This window comes from Carcharhinus amblyrhynchos, chromosome 6 (genome assembly GCF_965287045.1).
Source record: "Carcharhinus amblyrhynchos chromosome 6, sCarAmb.v2.hapA, whole genome shotgun sequence".
Taxonomy (NCBI): Eukaryota; Metazoa; Chordata; class Chondrichthyes; order Carcharhiniformes; family Carcharhinidae; genus Carcharhinus; species Carcharhinus amblyrhynchos.
Genome location: NC_137329.1, coordinates 93,455,336 through 93,476,411, shown reverse-complemented (window position 1 = coordinate 93,476,411; position 21,076 = coordinate 93,455,336). Strand labels below are relative to the sequence as shown.

Genomic DNA, 21,076 nt, shown 5'->3' with positions numbered 1-21,076 from the left:
GCATTGCAGGGATTCTACGATTCTAAGAGTCTATGGACTCTGGAACAGTTCCTATAGATTGGAGGATAGCTAATGTAACCCCACCATTTAAAAAGGGAGGTAGAGAGCAAACAGGAAACTATAGGCCAGTCAGCCTGACATCAATGATGGGTTAAATTCTAGAGCCCATTATAAAAGATTTAATAGCAGAGCACTTGGAAAACAGTGGCAGGATCAGACAGAGTCGGCATGGATTTACAAAAGGGAAATCATGCTTGACAAATCAGGTGGAATTATTTGAGGTGGTAACTAGTAGAACTAATGAGGGGGGGCCAGTGGATGTAGTGTAATTGGACTTTCAGAAGGCTTTCAACAAAGTCCCACATGAGAGATTAGTCTGTAAAATTAAAACACATGGGATTGGAGATAGTGTACTGAGATGGATAGAAAACTGGTTGGCAGACAGGAAACAAAGTGTAGAAATATACAGTGTTCTTTTCAAATGGCAGGCAGAGAGTCGTGGGGTATGGCAGGGACCCCAGCTATTCACAATATATATTAATGATTTAAATGAGGAAACAAAATGTAATGGACGGGATTGTATGGCCTTGCTCGTCCTAAAACTGTTAAATCCCGCCCGATGTCAACAGACATTTCCCTTGCCCACTCTGATTCAGTGGCATGCCAGGTGATAAATTTCAGGCCAATAGCTCCAAATTTGCAGCTGACACAATGCTGGGTGGGAGGATCAACTGTGAGGAGGGTGCAGAGATCCTTCAGTGTGATTTAGACAAGTTGAGTGAGTGAGCAAAAACATGAAGGTAGATTATTATCTCAATGCCGACAGATTAAGAGAGGGGAATATGCAATAAGACCTGGGTGTCCTTGTACACCAGTCACTGAAGATAAGCATGCAGGTGCAGCAGGCAGTAAAGAAGGCAAATGATAGCAAGAGGATTCAAGTACAGGAGCATGGACACTTTGCTGCAATTATACAGTTCCCTGGTGAGACCACACCTGGAATAGCGTGTGCAATTTTGGTCTCCTTATCTGAGGAAAGATGTTCTTCCTCTAGAGTGAGTGCAGAGAAGATTTATCAGATTGATTCCTGGGATGCTGGAATTGATGTATAAGAAGAGATTGATTCGGTTGGGATTATACTCACTGGAGTTCAGAAGAATGAGGAGGGATCTCATAGAAGACTATAAAATTCTAACAGGACTAGACAGGATAGGTGCAGGAAGGATATTCCCAATGGCAGGGGAGCCCAGGCATCATGGTCTAAGGATATAGGATAAACCATTTAAAACTGAGATGAGCAATTTCTTCACCCATAAAGCGGTGAGCCTGAGGAATTCTCTATCACAGAAAACATTTAAGGCCAAAACATTGTGGGTGGTATTTTACTGCCTCGCTTGAGCAAGACTGGGAATTCTTGCCTGAGGTATTTTCGTTATACACTTCTTGCCCACTCCAATTCGGGGCGATAGAACTCCAATGAGCATCCTTTCAGGAAAGAGTTCAATATAGCTCTTGGGGTGAAAGGGATCAAAGGATAATGGGGGAAGAGGGGGAACAGGTTACTGGAGTTGGATGATAAACCATGATCATAATGAATGACAGAACAGACTCGAAGGGCTGAATGGCCTACTCCTGCTCCTTTTTTCTGTTTCTATTTCAGCCACAATTCCCACAGTGCTGTTTCCAATGGTGTAGTAAATATTTAAGGGCATGAACTTAGTTAATGGATTTTAATATATACACAGTACAATGATGTGTAATATTGTAATATGTACAGTTAGTTAATGCACCTTAGTATATACACATTATCCTGACACTCAGCATTGCGCCACGTAGCTAGTGCTTAAAATGCCAAGTTCAATTTTTACCTCTGAATTGTAAAACTATTCTGGAACACACAAATAAACTGTGGCTTTTTTTAAAATAAGAATAATTATCTGTTTGCACTCCTCTAGACTTGTGCACTGTACACAGATCATAATCTGCAATGTTTCAGTAAAACACCTGGAGCTGGGAATAGTAATGGGTGCATATTAAAACCAGTGCTGTCAGCCAGTGTGCCAGTCCCCTGGCTCCATTTGCAGAGATAGGATCAGGGAGGGCGTAGCTGCACTCCCCACCTGCAGGCAATTGCTTTCTTAAGGGTCAGTTGAAGGAGACCAGTTGGGATTTTCCCACCATGTCCTTGCAGGTGGCGGGGCCCGTTTTAGCTGTCTGCAGGAGGCATCCTGGTAGCAAGTGGCCTGTCTGCAAGAACCATCTTTTACTCTAAATTCAACTATATTTACTCTAAATTCCGACTCAAGAACAGCTTCTTCCCTGCTGCCATCAGACTTTTGAATGGACCTACCTTGCATTAAGTTGAACTTTCTCTGCACCCTAGCTATGACTGTAATACCACATTCTGCATTCTCTCATTTCCTTCTCTGTGAACGGTATGCTTTATCTATATAGCATGCAAGAAACAATACTTTTCATTGTATGCTAATATATGTGACAATAATAAACAAATCAAATCAAACTCAAAATTCAAAAAGCTGGCAGGTTTGAAGATCCTTCCTATCTGCCTGAGAATAGGAGTCACTGCAGGCACCAGGTGGCCTGAGTGCAATTTGTATTCTAAATTCAAAAAGATTGGGGAGTGGAAACTCTCATATGGAAACACCTTTTCCATCATTTACCTGCCACCATAGCTTTCAAGCTAAGTCCAATTGGCCCTCCAAATTTGAAAGCCAACCTGTTATCTTTAATTGGACGTTGAGCCCACTATCTGCTAATGAACTGACTGACCTGGAGGAAATCATGTTGACCACTGAAAGGGTACAAGGTGAAAGGATTCTGGGGGAGTTTCAGCCCAACATTATTCGACTTGAACACTACACTGCCTATAATTTGGCTCCAATTTGTACTGGCATTCAGAGAAGCTACAAGAATTGTTGATGTGAGAAACAGAATGGCACATGGAATCATTAAAAGATGCTTTTTTGAAATGTAGGTCTAAAGCACCCCTGATTGTAGTGCTGTGAATTTTACTGAAAGCTCCAAACCAACTGCCACTTCCCCCAAATTGTAAAATCCCTACAGTGCAGGAGGAGGCCATTCGGCCCATCAAGCCTGCACAAGCAACAATCTCACCCAGATCCTATCCCCGTACCCCACATATCTACCCTGTTAGTCCCCTTGGCACTAATCTAGCATGGCCAATCAACCTAACCTGCACATCTTTGGACTGTGAGGAAACCGCAGTACCCAGAGGAAACCCACGCAGACACGGGGAGCACATGCAAACTCCACACCAACAGTGACCCAAGGCCGGAATTGAACCCGGGTCCCTGGCATTATGAGGCAGCAGTGCTAACCACTGTGCTTACTTAACCTTTCTGTTCCATTTTCAAACCTTCTTTAAATATTTACTATTAATGAAATTACACTTAAACTTAAAATTTCTCAAAGTCTTCCAGTTAAAAAGCACTTCAAGCATTTAGGCCAATCGTAAAAAGAAATAAATATTCATAAATATTTTAAGATTAAGTTGCTCAGTGGTTTCTCAAAATTGTAAAAGGTTTAGCATTTAAACCCACTATCATACAATTTCACATACTAGACCCTTCCTAGTAATAAACAGGATGACTTGCAGCAGGCAAGACACAAACATTATGTGTCGTCTTGTCGAGGTTTACATAGCTCTCCTGCTGAAGTTACCGATGCTAAGCAGGAAAACTGTACTAAATCCTTGACAATATCAGTTATCACAACAGCAGGGAAAGTAAATGGTTTTTACACTTTGTGGTACCATCTGCCCAGCAGCTTCTGTGAGGGTGGTTCCTCTGTTTTTTCACAAAATGAACTGAGTTCACTATGATTATAAGAAGAGAACATTGTCCTTTGGGTAGATTGAGTAGACTAGGGATTCTTTCTTCTTTGGAGTTGCGAAAATGAGAGATGAACTCATTAAACCGTAAGAAACTTATACAGGGCTTGACACGGAAGATGGTGGGAGGGTGCTTCAATGGATGGGGACTCTAGCAGTGACTCACAATCTTAGGATAAGGAATCAACAGTTTAAGATTAGGATAAGGAAAAATATCTTCAGAGAGAACTCTGAATTCTCAAATTCTTTATGCCAGAGGACTCAGTCACAGTGTATATAGAAGGTGGAGATTTATAGGTTTTAAGGAATCTAAGGATATGAGGACAGTGAGAGAGTGACTTTGCGGCAGAATATCAGCCATTAACTGATTTAACGGTGGACCAAATTCAAGAGACCACATGACCTGCTTCTATTCTTTATACCCCATGACAGAAATATCTGTCACAGCGTCTATGCCCGAGAGATTCCATGGTTAAATTGGATAGCCCCAGAAAATAAGTGGGAGGAATCATGATGCAAAATTAACCCTTGTCCATTTAATATAATGCAGGTGCCTTTCATTTTCATGCAGTCAGTGCTAATTGTGCTGTTCACTGGCTCCAGGCATCAGCAAGAAACCTCAAATCCTAATTACCTAAGGCCAACTTGCTTCATCTTAAAGAGGAGGCCCTAGCAGCTGTCTTGGACATGATTCTGATCTGGGAAACTGTGTCAAATAGCAGCACATGGGAGTGGGCAGACCCAAGGGTTTTGGACCTTGTACTGAAGCCCTTGGTGCAGGAAGTGGTTCGGAGGAGAGATTTCCAGTATTAGCAGAGGTCAGGAGAAATGTTTCCTCTGAGCTACAGAGGTGAATGGTCACACAGTAATTGGGAATGTGCATGCCAGGAACAAACTGGACACCTACATGCAATGCTCCCTTTAGGATGCAGGCACACATTACTGCAAGTCAATCTTAGAAGAAATGCGCAACGTAATGAGCCGGGGCCGCACAGAAAACAGAAGCAAGAGGGAACATTGCCCAGAAGGCCGTCCAGACACACATTCAGGCAGAGCTGTGGAGGTCAATAGCAGGAGTCAACCCCTAAGAACCTGGATGCAGCACTGCAAGAATTTCAATGATCTTGTGTGAATGGTTAAGGTCAGTGACTGCATTCTTAGATGCCACATCCTGATCCAACATAGCCTCACACACTGTTCAAATTGCCACATCCCCATCAACACTTGCTAAAAATTTTAACGATCAGAACACATAGCTAACATTCAAAAGCTTTACTTTATCCCCACACACTAAGCACTGTTGCTAACCTCACCCTCACATCTACACCTTGTACATACTGCCAACTATTCAACCATAACAGCAACATCAGCCAGATTACAGAGCACTCACTGACACACTGCCCTCTCTCAGACCAAGCTAGTGCACAATCTGTGGCAGCAAGAGAGGGAACCAGAGGGAGACAGGCACACCTGAATGCTCTAACCTCCATACAGGAGACAATGCTGCCTATTGGATGCTCACTGCAGAGACCTTGGTCAGTGGCAAGGCTGAGACCATCAAAAGAGGATTATGCCTAATCCTCCTTCTCCCTTATTCCACACTCCACTCTGGTGTGCAGTTTCAGATGGTGCAAGTATTTACCTCTTACTCTCCTTTACACCCACTCCTGCATCATCCTTGTGCTTTTTTCCTTTCATTCGTCCCAGTGCAACCTGGCCAAGCAGCGGAGGAAGACCAAGAGTGATAATATCACTCGATTTCACATCGCAGCTTCCAATTCAGATACTGAGAGTGTGCTTATCCAAGGAAAGGTTAAGAGGTGGGATCTGCATTTAGTGAGACACTGGGCAGTGACTGCAGCCAGGACAGGGAAGACGATAGTGCAGGTGCCAGCTCACCAGAGGGTGAGTTGGAACAAAAATTCCACAACAAAGGATTCTGATGAGTATTTTGAGGAGGCATGCTAAAAAACAACACTGATGGCTATCTGCAACCGAAATACTTGGTGCATTGGTAAGCCTGCCAGAAAGCTTGTGGTAAATGTCAAGGAGCACAAAGGAATCCAGCACCAACTTGGCACAGGACTTTGTGCGGAGCCTGAAGCCAGTTCTTTTTGGTATGGAGATGACAGCAAGCACTGTCTGCAGATTTGTGGACCCAACCATAATGGCCTGTGTCGTAACCTCCATTGCAGTCCAACCCTCATCCAGCTAACATCTGAGTGCCGCAGTTGGAGATCAAACTACTGCCGTCATGGTTGTGGGGGATTCGAGTGTGTAAAGAGGCTTCAGGGTGCAAGAGCAGTTCAGCCATCTCCCCTTCTACAGAATGCTAGGGTTACTGAGACATCACCCTGGGGAGTGGCACTGGCTCTATGGGGTCTGACCATTGCCCTTGCTGTTTGCTGTTGCCCAGCCAGCCCAGACCCTGGCCACCCATGCCAAGGTGACATATTCTGCAATGAACCCAATCAACCTACAGTTGCTCATCATCCAAGATCATCAATAACCTCCCCCAGTGAAAGTTATCAATGTTACACCACCCATGCACACCTGGACAGGTATAGGCACATGGAAGTTAGGCGCTAAGGAAATGCACAAGAATGTGATTAATTGACTTTTGCATGAAATGTGGTATATTATGAATCTGGTTTGGAATGTTTATTTTGTAGTGCTTTTATTTTTGCATTAAAGTCAAATGGACACAGTGATGATCAATGACAGAGGGCAGGTAAAATGTCAGACTGTTGGTGAATGGGGTTTTGGGGTTACAGTTACTTGTCCCATTTTTAGATGAGTTCTTCATAGAGAGCCTGGACAAAAACCAGCAACAGAGCAGTGTGCCTGCAGCCAATGACACCCCACACCAAAGTCTGCAATCAGAGTGAACCATGTATTAAAACTGCTTGCCTGTCTCTAGCAAGACAGAGTAGAATTCAACAACAAGACTCAGCAACCTCCATTGTGTGACGCTGGACAGCAAACTGCAAAATGCTGCGAACGGCTCCAGCTCCAGCCTGGGAAGAGCCAGATGGATAGAAAAGTTCATTGCCTTGATCACCTTCACAGTCACAGGCAATGTGGCCCTTGCCCTGCTCTGAGATCACAGTTCTGGCTGCAGAAGCTGACAGGTTCCAGTGAGGGCTTCCTTGTCACCTGCTGAGATCCCTTCTCTTCTTCCTCCTCCTTCCAGCTCTGCTTGGACTTTGTTCATTTTCCAAGTCATAATGAATTCCAAGGGGAATGCCTACTGGGCCATCCGTATAACAGAGCAACTGGTTTATACAGAGGCTGTAAAGCCAGCAAAACCCCTTCCACACCTGCACTCCCTGTAGACTTGAATCTATTTTAGAAAGCACTGTAGGATCAGACCAACAGCCAGAAGAATTCAATCAGCAACTAAGCTATAGTGATTGGACATTCCTTTGGTAATGGTATGGTCTTCCTGCTATTGAACATGTGTTCAGCTGTGTAAGTTTACTGGCTCACTGGCTAGAATGTTGAACTCCAAACTGGCAGCCAGTGATGCCTGCTGAATGATGCCATGATCTACCTGCCGGATGTTCGCTGGGCACTGGCTAATGCCTTCCCCAGTATGAAGTTTTGCAACACCAGGTTAAAGTCCAACAGGTTCATTTGGAAGCATTGCTCCTTCATCAAGTGTTGGGTACAAACGGTGCCATTAGTGTATGCGCTTGCTCCAAACATGAACTCAATATACACATCGTGATCTCAATGTTCACAGAATCCAGTCAACCACGCACAGGGAGTAACCTTTCATCTCTTCATTCAGGGCAGGATTTGAAACCAGGTCCCAAAGCTGGAAGTTCAATGCATCACCCAGTACTCTAACAAAAAGAGTTAGCTAGCTAAAAATGAGATCTCCGATAGGTGATACTATATAGGTCTCATACCACCATCCCATACAATCCTGCCTGACTAGATGATTAAATACAGTGAGTGGAGGCCAGGATTTTCCCAAAATAAAGCAGAGAAAGAGGGAACACTTGGGTGTGCGTGCACCTGCCACAGCTAGTCAATGAGCAGTATTAACACAGGCTTCTGAATAAGTTGCTTTCCTCCCCTCCTCAGGCAGCACATTGTGCAGGAAAGGACATCAACATGAACTGGAGGAAAAAAGTGCAACATAAAATTTAAAAATATTTCATACTGTGAATAGCCTAAAAGCAGTTTTCTCCCTAATTCCCCAATTTATTGTACTCCTCTTAAAAAAAATCTCCAGAATTAGTAATAATCTTCTTCATAACAAGAGCTTGTCTTTAATCTTTAAATGGTTTGCTTTTCTTGGCTTGATTTCAGCTTCAAATAATACAGGCTGTACTTTCCAAAGGCAATCACTCAATCCCCAAGCAGTTCCCGTAGTCTAATCCAAGCCCCAAGTTCACAACCTTCTCAATGCACATCCTGTGCTGCGAGTAACCCTGACTCTGCACAGTCTTTCACCCAGCAGAGAGCAGCCTCCCAGGCAATTCTCACCACTCTTTCACAGAATACAGCATTACATTCAAATCAGTAAGATACTAACTGCAGTTAGAGACATTTCCATATGAACAGGAATAAAGTGTCTTTTTTTAAAACCTGTCTTTTGTTTCTGCTTTTCTGGGATTCCCTGGTTAATAGAATGAGCAATAATTCCCGTGGCTAATGGAAACCGTATAGGAGAAAACCCTTACTGAATGATTTCTCCCCCTTTCTTGGGGAAGTGCTTGCTCCCTACCTGTTATCACTCCACAACGAACAAACAAATTAATTTCCATTTAGGTGGCACCTTCCAGGACCTTTTTGGGCCTGTTACTGTTCTGTACTTTTCTTTGTTCTTTCAGGTTCTTTTTAAGTTAGGGCATCATGATCAGCACAGGCTTGGGGGGCCAGAGGGCCTATTCCTGTGCTGTTCGTTTCTTTGTTCTCTGACTTCAGAATGTCCCAAAGCACTTACAACCAATTAAAGACCCTTGCTTTAAATATGATCTCACAAATAAAATGAATGCATCAGGTAACCTTTCTTGGTTATTTTGGTGAGCTGTTAATATTAACCAGGACACCAACAGGACACTCCTGGTCTTCTTTGGCTTGTATCATGGAATCTTTTAGATCCACCTGATAGTCCATGGTCTTACTGATTCAACTGAAAGACAGCAGGCAGGATTTTACAGCCTTGTTCGTCCCAAAACTGGAAAATCCCATCTGAGGTCAGCGGACCTTCCCATGTTCTGCCACTCACCCGCTCTGATTCCCGTGGCAGACAGGAAGTAAAATTCCGGCCAGCATGTCCAACAGTCCCTCAGTAATAAATCAGATTATCCACTCAATTCTCACACGTGGGGCTTGAACCAACAACCCTGACTCAGGAGTGAGAATGCTTCTGCTGAGCCAATGCTGATTTGTCCACAAGTTTCCTTAAACCTGTAGACCGATACATTATGACCTTTTAATATTGGAACAGAGGTAACAAACAGAATACTTAAATCCATGCTATTAAATTACTGGCCATAATAATTCTCCCTTGTGGAATTACCAGAGCTTTTTCATTCCACTGCAGATTGTGTTACAGATGCAAATTTCAAACTTTGAATACAGGATATCCTGGTGTTTTCTACCATGGCCCTCCAAGCAATTTGGACATGTATAGTTTTTGACTCCTATAATGAACGACTTGCCTATCCTACTTACAGTGATTGAACACCTATGCCAACAGCAATCATTCAACACTTTTTTAAAATTTTCCTTAACCACATTTAGATGCATCCCCGATATCTGCAGCAGAGGTGGAGGCAACTTGTTGATTATCATGCCTTGTTGTCTGTGACGCTTTGACAGGCATCCCTTGGAGAGCATTGGCTTGCTGTGGGTCTCCTGCTCAGGGACAGGTGCATCCTCCTCAGCCTCGACACACAGAGACTCCTGGATGGGTGTCTCCAGGTGTCCCTGAACTCCTCTTCCCTTGGGTGACCGAGAGTCCCTCTCTGACTCCTTGAGAAGGGGAACGTGGAGGGAGATCGCAATACCCCAACCTGCTCGCATTCTGTTGAACTAGGGTGTCCATGGTATCCACATCAATGTGCTCACATGTCAGTGCCACTACATCAGAGAGGATGTGCACAGACCCCTCTGCCTCACATGCTACTCTGTTAAGGGCTCAGACACATCGACCTAATGTTCACCTGCATCTCGCTGATACCCCATGAGAAGGGCAAGCACACACACCACTATCTGCAACTTTCCCTCCAAGTCAGACACCATGATAACTTGGAATTGCATTGTGACCCCTTCAAGCCTGCTCCGCTGTTCATCTTGATCATTGCTGATCATCGAATTCAATATCCTGATCCCTCCTTCTCCCCATATTCCTTCATCCCTTTAGCCCCAAGAGCCATATTTCATCTCTTTCTGAAATCACAACAAAGTTTTGGCCTCAACTATTGGCTGTGGTAGTAAATTCCACACATTCAGCACCCTCTGCGTCAAGATGTTTCTCCTCACCTCAGTTCTAAAACGTTTACCTGTTATCCTCAAACTATGACTCCCTAGTTCTGGACTGCCCCGTCATTGGGAACATTCTTTCTGCCCTGTCTAACCCTGTTAAAATTTTATAAGTTTCTGAGATCACTGCTCATTCTTCTAAACTCCAGTGAAAATAATCCTAACCAACTTAGTCTCTACTCGTATGATAGACTTGCCATCCCAGCCTGGTAAACCTTTGCTGTTCTCCCTCCTGATGGTGGGGTGGTTGACTTTCCACTCACCCTGCCACAGGATTTGACATGAACTATGTGGCTGGATAATTTAGGAGCTGAACATTGCACAATACAGCAGGTTTAGTCAGTACCCTCTGTGTCTGAGTCCCTCCAACATTCTATTCCCTCCCACCCGACTGTGGGACCTAGACCTGTAGCAGAAGATTCTACCCCAGCCTGATTCACCCAATGACAGGTGTTAGCCTCTCTCACATCCCACTACCCAGCATGCTTAGCAGATTCGCAGAAAATCTGAATAGAATTATACATATGTAAATTCTCCCTTTACCCATCCAGTCTGAGATATCATCAAAATGTCAGTCTGTTAAAAAATACAGATCTTCCTCTTAGAACCTCATCCTGGAAGAGTTTCTACGTCCTGGGACTAACAGAAATCAGGCTCACTGAAGGTCTTTCATTCCATTGGCAAAGACCGTATTGCCCACTTACATATTCCATGTAGGAGGTCTTGTGGCCAAGTGAGTAGAGTCCCAGCTCAGAGCCAGATGCTCCAGGTTCAAGTCCCACCCCAGGAAAATGTGTCTGTAACACAGGCAAACAGTTTGAGTATCAGCCTGCAAAATCCTTCCAACACGCGTCAGTGGCTAGCAGTAAGAGTGGAAGCGACTCATGGTCAGCCATGCTTGATGCAGAGTGGCACTCCTCAAGCTGTAAACCTCTAGTGACAGGCCAGTGACCTCTTCCAGGAAAAACCTCACTACGGGAACAGATGAAAGTCTGCCTTATGCACCACTAGGTGTGGGAAGAGAAACAACAACAAACAACATATTCCACATCATAACCTGTTCTGCTCATCTCTATTCCTTCAGACACATTCATGTATCTGCTCTGCTGAGCTTTAGCACCCTTTGCAATCCCCTCTCACTTTGCCAACCTGGGTCTATCATACTCACACTAAACCTTGCACATTGTTAACTCTCTCATCCCTTTCAGAAGGGATTCTGCCACACACTGCCTACCTCCACTGAACCATCTCCTCACTGCTGCTCAGTGCTTGTTATCAACTCTGATGTGGAATTTCCAGCATTGGACTAGGATAGGCAGAGTAAATAGTCTCACAACACCAGTTAAAAGTCCAACAGGTTTATTTGGTAGCACGAGCTTTCGGAGCATTGCCCCTTCATCGGGTCTTCAACATTATTGAGTGACTGTGATGACAGTAATCATCCAGTAATCATCCAATTGTTAGCATGTTTACCTTTCACTGTAAGTTATTCATTTCCTCACAATAATTATTCTATTGGACCTCTAACTTTGTGTGCTTTAGTAGCAAAAAAAGTTGAGAAAAAAAGGAATTATAATCCAAGTTCCCCATTATGAAATACTACCTTATACACTTCCCCATTCATGTCAAGGATTGTTTTAAAGAGCAGTTTTTTTATCCATGTGCCAACGTTATTAGCCTTGATGTGTTCTCAGATTTAATTATATTTAAATGTTACTGGAATGTACATTCAAAGGGAAAAACAAACACATACGGGAATTTTTATTTCTTCACGATGTCCAAAGCACTTTATGACCAAGAGAGTATCTTTGAAGTGTAGCCACAGTTACAATGTGATCAACCTTTTAATGTTTACCATCATTCTGCCACATAATGACTTAGACAATTACAATGATGGCAATGAAATAAATAAATAGAAAGCACAAATGAAGACACACAGCCTCCATAAAATGTGTCAGTGATCAGTTGCCCATCCTTTATCCCCTTTCCATTAAAACAGGAAGTGACTGGATTCAAGGCAGCTTAGATTCAGGTTTTTCAATTTTAACTTCCCACCCAACATAATAGCACTCATATTGGAGCATTCAAATTAATCCAAGACTATGTTTACATACAACCTCACTGCTGAAATCCTTCCCCAGTACACTGTACCTCACTGCCTAGAATCCTTTCCCAGTGAATGTACCTCACTGCATAGAATCCTCTCCTAGTCTACTGGATCTCACTGCATTGAGTCTTTTCCCAGTGGACTGTATATCTATGCATCAAATCCTTTCACAGTGGACTGTACCTCACTACCTAGGATCATTTCCCAGCGCACTGTATCTTACTGTATAGAATCCTTTCCCAGTGCAATGTATCTCACTGCATAGAATCCTTTCCCAGTGCACTGTATCTCACTGCATTGAATCCTTTGCCAGTGCACTGTATCTCACTGCATTGAATCCTTTCCCAGTGCACTGCATGTCACTGTATAGAATCCTTTCCCAGTGTGCGTACTTCACTGCATAGAATCCTTTCCTAGTCCACTGGATCTAAGTGTACTATATATCAATGTATAGAATCCTTTCCCTGTGGTCTGTACCTCATTGCCTACAATCATTTCCCAGTGCACTGTACACACTCCATAGAATCCTTTCCCAGTGCACTGCATCTCACTGCATAGGATCATTTCCCAGTGGACTGTAGCTCACTGCATAGAATCCTTTCCCAGTGCGCTGCATTCACTGCAAAGAATCCTTTCCCAGTGCACTGTACACACTGCATAGAATCTTTTCCCAGTGCACTGTACACACTGCATAGAATCCTTTCCCAGTGCACTGCATTCACTGCATAGAATTCTCTCCCAGTGCACTGTACTTGCTGCATAGAATCCCTTCCCAGTGAACTTACTCACTGCACAGATTCCTTTCCCAGTGGACTGTACTTCACTGCACAAAATCCTCTCCCAGTGCACTGTACCTCATTGCATAGAGTCCTTTCCCAGTGGACTGTATATCATTGCATAAAATCCTTTCTCAGTGCACTGTATCTCACTGCATCAAGTCCTTTCCCAGTGCACTGTACCTCACTGCCTAGGATCCTTTCCCAGTGCACTGTATCTCACTGCATCAAGTCCTTTCCCAGTGCACTGTATCTCACTGCCTAGAATCCTTTCCCAGTGCACTGTACCTCATTGTGTAGAATCCTTTCCCAGTGCACTGTACCTCATTGTGTAGAATCCTTTCCCAGTGCACTGCATCTCATTGCATAGAATCCTTTCCCAATGTACTATACCTCACTGTATAGAATCTTTTCCCAGTGCAGTGTATCTCACCGCATAGAATCCTTTCTCAATAGACTGCATCTCACGGCACAGAATCCTTTCCCAGCTCACTGTATCTCACTGCATAGAATCCTTTCCCCGTGCACTGTACTTCACTGCATAGAATCTTTTCCCAGTGCAGTGTATCTCACTGCATAGAATCCTTTTTCAATAGACTGCATCTCAGTGCACAGAATCCTTTCCCAGAGCACTGTATTTCACTGCCTAGCATCCTTTCCCAGTGAAAATATTTCACTGCATAGAATAATTTCCCAGTGTACTGTACGTCACTGCATAGAATCCTTTCCCAGAACACTATACCTCACTGCACAGAATCCTTTCCCAGCGCACTGTATCTCACTGCCTAGAATCCTTTCCCAGTGCACTGTACTTCATAGAATATTTTCCCAGTGCATTGTACCTCACCGTATAGAATCTTTTCCCAGTGCACTGTATCTCACTGCCTAGAATCCTTTCCCAGTGCAAAGTATCCTACTGCATAGAATCATTTCCCAGTGTCCTGTGCCTCACTGCATTTAATCCTTTCCCAGTGCACTGCAACTCACTGTACAGAGCACTGTAACTACCTGGACACTGTAACTACCCTAGTGCACTGTAACTGCCTGGACACAGCCCGTTCACAGTGTTCTGTAACTCACAGCATGGTGCACTATAATAGCACTCACTGCTATACTGGTAGCAATCAAAGCATATTTGAACCATTGAATCCAATTTATTCTTTCTAACCAAGTGAATGTAGGCCAACATCTGTCCACGTTATAATTTTGATGCAAATCAGTGCGCTGTTATTTGCTTTCACTTCAAAGCTCCGTCTCAGAACTTATCGCTTTTTTTGCTTTCACCACTTCATCTGTTTCATGAGTTTTGTAATGTTACCTTCGGCATGAGAAATTCACAAAGTAACATTTCAATTCTACTGAATTCCTCACACACAAAAAGTAGTTAAATTATTTGTAATGGGTGGTGGACAGAAACGGAATTAATACAATGCAGGAGAACAAGAGGGGAAGATAAACCTGGGGGAAATACAGTCAGGTAGAAACCTAATTCAACTTTTAAAACTATTTTGAGAGATGGAATAGATGGATTGAGGGAGGAAGCTTCAGAGAGAAGGGGCAGAGTAGTGGAAGAATGGCAACTAGTAGCAAACTGGTATTGCAGGAGTGAAGAATGCAGACGGGGGGTGGATACAAAAATTATGCTATTTCACACTGCCGAAAAGACATTTTATCATTTTCCTCAGCCGTATATTGGGAGTTTTCAAACATGCACTTGTTCCAAACTTTTTCAATCACCCAGCCAAGCCTGTGACAAAACATGGAATAAAATGTGTGTCTCACTCACCAAATGAATCATCAGACCATGTCTGGACTTCTAATTGAATAGTTTTCATTTTAAAGCCACATTGTTCTTTTACTTCAGAAAGACTGCTCTTGGTCCTGATGAACCACGACCTCAGCAAAACACATTGGGCAATTCTTTGTTCTAAATGAAGGTCTAGACTACATGTACTATTACCACTTTCACATTACGTGCAAGTGCCTTGGTTCCACATAATTCAGGTTAAAACATTACATGCTCCTAACCAAAACATGCCAAATACTGACAGCATTGTCCCCACAATAGTTTCCACTTGGTTCCACCACACTGAATGATTGGTCAATCATTATTACTAACAGCAATTATGTGCAATTAGGAATTGTGCAGAGTGAACCAAGTTTGACAAATGATTGTTTTCCTGAAAGAGTGACAGTAAAAAGAAATTGTTTTGCCATAATTTTATTAATATTGTTATTTTAGGCTCTCACTATCATTCAAAGGAGCAGCAGTCAAGGCAATGAAGAAAAATCAATTTAATTCCGTTAAATATTAGAAACCATCCCATCATATTTCACAAAAACCTGCGTCATGCAGTCAATCTTTTTGGAACCCTATTTTTAGGCTCTTCCCCTTTTCTAACGAGGTACTGTTCTCTCGGTTGTCAGGTTGTTGGTAGAACACTCGCAGCTTTAAAACAAGACTCAGAGAAATGAGTTTCCATCATCCTACCTGACGACTTTAGTTCCATTCCGTATCAGCTGCATGTCGATCATACATCCCCCATTCACATAGGCGGCCAAATTCAATTCTGAGAACTCAGCCTGTGTTAATATAAGAAATAGCAATGAGTTTTACTGCACACTTTTACCATACCTGCAGAACTAATATAGGACCCACAGCTTGAAAGCAAAACATTAATTGTTACATAAATAAATGGTAATGCCTTCTCAAGAGCAACTAGGTACAGGCAATAAGTGCTGGCACTTATTGGTAAAATCTGAAATTTGGATATGCAACCTCCTTTAGTATAGGAACTTTTAATCACAATACTACCATGACGGGAGACAATAAAGTGAAATAAAAAGCAAGATACTAGGATCGCTCTCCTGCACCCTCACAGCCAGTTCAAGAGGAATAATGGCAGGGCCTTGCATTAATGTATCAAGTTGTCCTGAAATACTCTGTGAACATGACAGGGAAAGCATGAACATTAGGAGAAGGAAAAAAAGACTTGTGATAGTTTTATTACCTCATTGGCAACAGGCAGCAAATCCCTCCTTGACATGAGACAGTTCACTGGTTATTTCATGCTCACATGAAGATTCCTGCAAACCACAGCAAGCTAGTGACAATCGTCCCCTATTTTTGATTTTTTTCACATTGCTGGAACTGTTGAGAGTTAGTTTTACCAGCCGGAATATAAAAAGGAGATTGAGCTTGACTGACCTGTAACTCTGACCTAGTCACTCTTCTAAATCTCTATGACTTCTCCCCAAAGGTACTATGTTTACCAGACGGCAGCAAATTTGAATCCGAAACTGCAGCCTGCTGAGTCTCAGGGCAAAAAGCAGCTGGAATTCAACATGAAGTATTTCAAGACTGCTTATAAACCAGAAGCAGTTGGGCACGTTCAATGCCATTGGTTTCTTCTTCATTTTCCCCAAATGTAGAGATCCCTCAGCATTCTGTCCCAATGGGACACTGTGAAAACCTTTTGTTTTCACTGTCTGCCTGGCTCTAGGCTACAGGTGGCTGCAGAGCCCATCTTTACAAAAGCAGCAAATATCAGGTGCCCTTTCTCATCTTAAAAAGGAGAAAGGACATCTTTAAAAAAACAGGGAGGTGGAATGAGTCAGATATAGCACGATTGCTAGTACACATTGACACACAAACTACTCTATGTTCCATTTCCTGTATTATAAATCCTGCTGAGTCCTGTTTGTGTCACTTCTTCACAAGGTAAATAAATCCAACACTTCCCCAAGCTACATGGGTTTCATTATACCATTCTGACAGACACAGACTCGACCACTCTCCTGTAATATGTATGGCATTGATTCTTTTTTCAAATGCATACAAGGTTATGATTGCACAATTATGTGCCATATTTCTGATATGCAATGAAATAAAACAATAGCTGAAGAGAGGCTGAATAGACTGGCATTGTTTTCAGACAGAGGCTGAGGGTAGGCCCAATAGAGGTCTACAAAATTATGAGAGATATAGACAGGATGGCTAGTCAAAGGCTTTTTCCCAGGGTGGAAGTGTAGCTTAGGCACAGATTCAAGGTGAGAGGGGGACAATTTAAGGGAGATGTGCAGGAAAAGTTTTTCGCACAGAGAGTGGTGGGTGCCTGGAAAGTACTGCCAAAGGAGGGGGTGGAAACAGGCACATTGGCAACATTTAAGAGGCATCTGAATGGGTATATGAATAGGGAGGGAATAGTGGGATACGGTCTGAAGAAGGGCAGAAGATTTTTAGAACATCGTAATCAGCATGGCTTGGAAGGCCGAAGAGCCTGTTCCTGTGCTGTACCTTTCCTTGTTCTTAGTTATATCTTTAGGTTAAAACTTCAGTGTCAAACATATGCCTTGCTGATATGGTCTGCCATGACACTTGCCTCCCAAGAAATAACTGAACTAAACCTAGGCACTATTCAAGGCTTAATTTACATGTTACCCCAGAATCTCACATACTTTGATCCATCAATATCCACTGTACGCCTGTAATGGTAGAGGCATCAGCACTTAACACATCCATTTTTGGTGATGATTGATAGAAAGAAATCAAACAGAGCACTGATGATTGTAATGATTATTAAGAAAAAAACTGCACAGGGACTAGTAGAATGGATGATGGTAGGTCCCGACATGTCTTCAGGCCCCAAAGAGGACTTCATGCCCTGGGGTGATTACCCACTCTCATTACCAACTGATCATCCAAGCCAAGTGACCCTCTTCTGCTGTGTTGCTCTTAAAGGGACAATCCCCACAATGATGGATGTGCTTGCATGCGTTTGGTTTAACACTACAAATTAATAAAACAAGTTAAAAGCTTTCCATATATTGGGCCATTTCTCCTTTTGTGCAGAATGTTCATTAATCGCAGTTGCAAGTCCTGGCAGAGAAAATGTCCCACACTTTGCAAAAACATGGGTGACATTTGGCATCTGCTTACCAGCTGCTTGGCACACTGCAATGGGCAGTCTTGTTCTGACCTCAGCAAGTGATGGAGCTGCATCACTACTGGCTGCCTTCCTAACAGAACACCCATGGACATGAAGAGAGAACATTTGACCAATCTGAGTGAGGTTCAATGAAAGCTTGTGTCTCATTAGTGCTAAATACTGGGCCTAAAGTGAGAATTCTGGCTCCCTACGATACACCATATAGCTACATGGTACTATTTTAGAAATAACAACACAGATACAGATTATTTTGCCCAACTAACCCATGTTGTTGCAATCCCCAAATCAAAACAATCAAATTTACTGAATGGCTCCCCAAGTGGAGAAATTACTTATAAGATTTCACTTTTAGTAGCTTTTCCTTCAGCAAGAATCAGAGCCCGTCCAAATTACAGATGGATTCACAGGCAAATGATACTTCAAATGAAAAGGGTAAATAGCACTTTAAATAATCATAGAATCCCTACAGTGCAAAAAGAGTCCATTCAGCCCATCGGGTCTGCACTGCCTCTTTGACAGAGCATCCTACCTAGGCCCTATCCTTGTAACCTCATTATTTACTCCACTAATCCCCCATCCTGGGACACTAAGGGGCAATTTAGCATGGCTAATCTGCCTAAGCTACACATCAGAGCATTTATAGAGGTGTACCCTGTCTGTGTTAACTGCAACTGGCGACCTCGGATGGAATACGGCTGCTGGTGAGTGTGACTTGAGGGCTGAATCAATTGAGTAGGATAATGAGAGATCCTACGTATCAGAGGCTGAGTTGGAAAGTTGATGAGATTGCACGTGGTGCTACATTTGTGTGTGGAGAGATGTGGACGCTTGTGGTTATCCAAAGATGTGGAGGGCACATGTCTATAAATGCTCTCTCACTCAGGTCATGTCAGTCCTGATGGCATTGCTTTCCAAAGTTCCTTTTCAACTGACCCACAGACCAACGATATCAGGTTGCTGATCTAGCCCTCTGAGACAAATACTCAGTTCATTCACATCCCTGAGCTTTTCACCTTGCTTTTATGATTGAATTAGCTTGATCAAACATCACTTCTTCAACAGCTTCTGGAATTTTATTTTTCTTCTCACTGCCAAACAGAAGATGGACCGTCTTGTAGAGTTCAGCTTGCTCCTGAACACACCAGGAGTTTGATAAGGGTGTTCTTCCCTGCTGCACCACTTCTTTGTGTCTGCATCTACAGACTAGTTGCCTTCTGCCTCCAGCTCTCCTTAGTGCTTGCACCTCTCCTCAGTTACTGCACCTCTACTCAGTGTCCGCACCTCTACTCAGTGACTGCATCTCTCCTCAGTGTCCAAGTTTCTGCACCTCTCCACAATGTCCGCACCTCTCCTCAGTTACTGCACCTCTCCTCAGTTATTGCATCTCTCCTCAGTGTCCAAGTTTCCACAGTTCTCTTTAGTGTCCGCAGCTCTCTTTAGTGTCCACAGCTCTCATTGTGCCTGCCAGATACATAGCTCCTGGTCTTAACTTCCTTCCAGTTGATACAGTTTCCAGGTTAAGGGTTGCCAGATTACAAGAATTTTGTGTTATCCCAAGAAAATTACAATGAATCCCTTTATGATTGATACAAACTCTTAAAAGTCCCTTTTAAACTTTCTTAAAAACAAGTACAGAATCATTAGAAATTTTAAAACAATTACACATTTTCCTTACTGTGCTGCTTCTGGGTCAAAGGTTGTCACGATGTAAGTAACTCTTTTTATCATGAGAATAAAGCAGGAAAGTTTGGTATAGTACTAATGTGTAAGATGATTATTACCTAATGGCCACATGATAATGGTGCATCCCCACATTTGTGGGAAGCATTTTGTTTCACTCGTTCTTGGGATGTAAGTGCCACTGGCGATAATAGCATTTATCACACATTCCTGAGGTGATGATAAGCCATTTTCTGAACTGATACAGTCTATCTAGTGTACATATTCCGACAGTGTTAGGAAGAAAGTTCCAGAATGTTAACCTAACATTACTGAATGAATGGCAATATAGTTCCAACTCAGAATTGCACAAGACTTGGAGGGGAGCCTGCAGATGGTGATGTTCCAATTCATCTCCTGCCCTTGTTCACCTAGGTGGTAGACGTTTTGGGTTTGGAAGATGCCATCAAAAGAAACTTGGAAGGTCACTACAATGCATCTTGTTGATGGTACACACTGCTGCCACTGTGCAGGTGCAAACAGTGACTGTTAAAAGTGGTGAGTGGGGTGAGAATCATGCTTTGTCCTGGATGGTGTCAAGCATCTTTAGTGTTCTTGGCATTGCATTCATCCAACAAATGGAACATATTTCATCATGCTCCTGATTTGTGCCTTATAGATGGTGGACAGGCTTTGGGGAGTCAAGAGGTCAGTGATCCATAGCAGATTATCATAGAAACTCTACAGTGCAGAAGTAGGCCATTCAGCCCATCGGATCTGCACAGACAACAATCCCACCCCAAGCCTTATTCCCTCATCCATGCACATTTACCCTACTAATCCCTCTAACATACACATCCTGGAACACTAAGGGGCAATTTAACGTATCTCGCACATCTTTGGACTGTGGGAGGAAACCGGAGCACAGAGCATCCAGAGGAAACCCTGAGGCAACAGTGCTAACCACTATGCCACCATGCTGCCCTGATAACTGAACTCATGACCCCTGGTTTACAAGTCCAATGCTCTAACCATTGAGATATGGAGCCTTAGTGATTGGTGCAGTTAAGTTTCTGGTTAATGCTAACTCCCAGAATATTGATGGTACTGAATTCAGCAATGAAAATGCCATTGAATGCCAAACACTCGTATGACATGAATATTACTTGTCACTTACCAGCTCAAGCCTGAAGGATGTCCAATTCTGGCAGTA

At 43.1% G+C, this 21,076-nt stretch overlaps 1 protein-coding gene across 1 annotated transcript in view; it reads right to left on the bottom strand.

The window, feature by feature from the left end:
- syn3 (synapsin III) overlaps positions 1–21,076 on the bottom strand; it is a 256,167-nt gene that overhangs the window by 147,758 nt on the left and 87,333 nt on the right. The window contains exon 4 of the mRNA XM_080190986.1: positions 15,747–15,838. Within this exon, the coding sequence (XP_080047112.1) occupies positions 15,747–15,838 (92 nt within the window). The remainder of the gene's footprint in view (positions 1–15,746; positions 15,839–21,076) is intronic.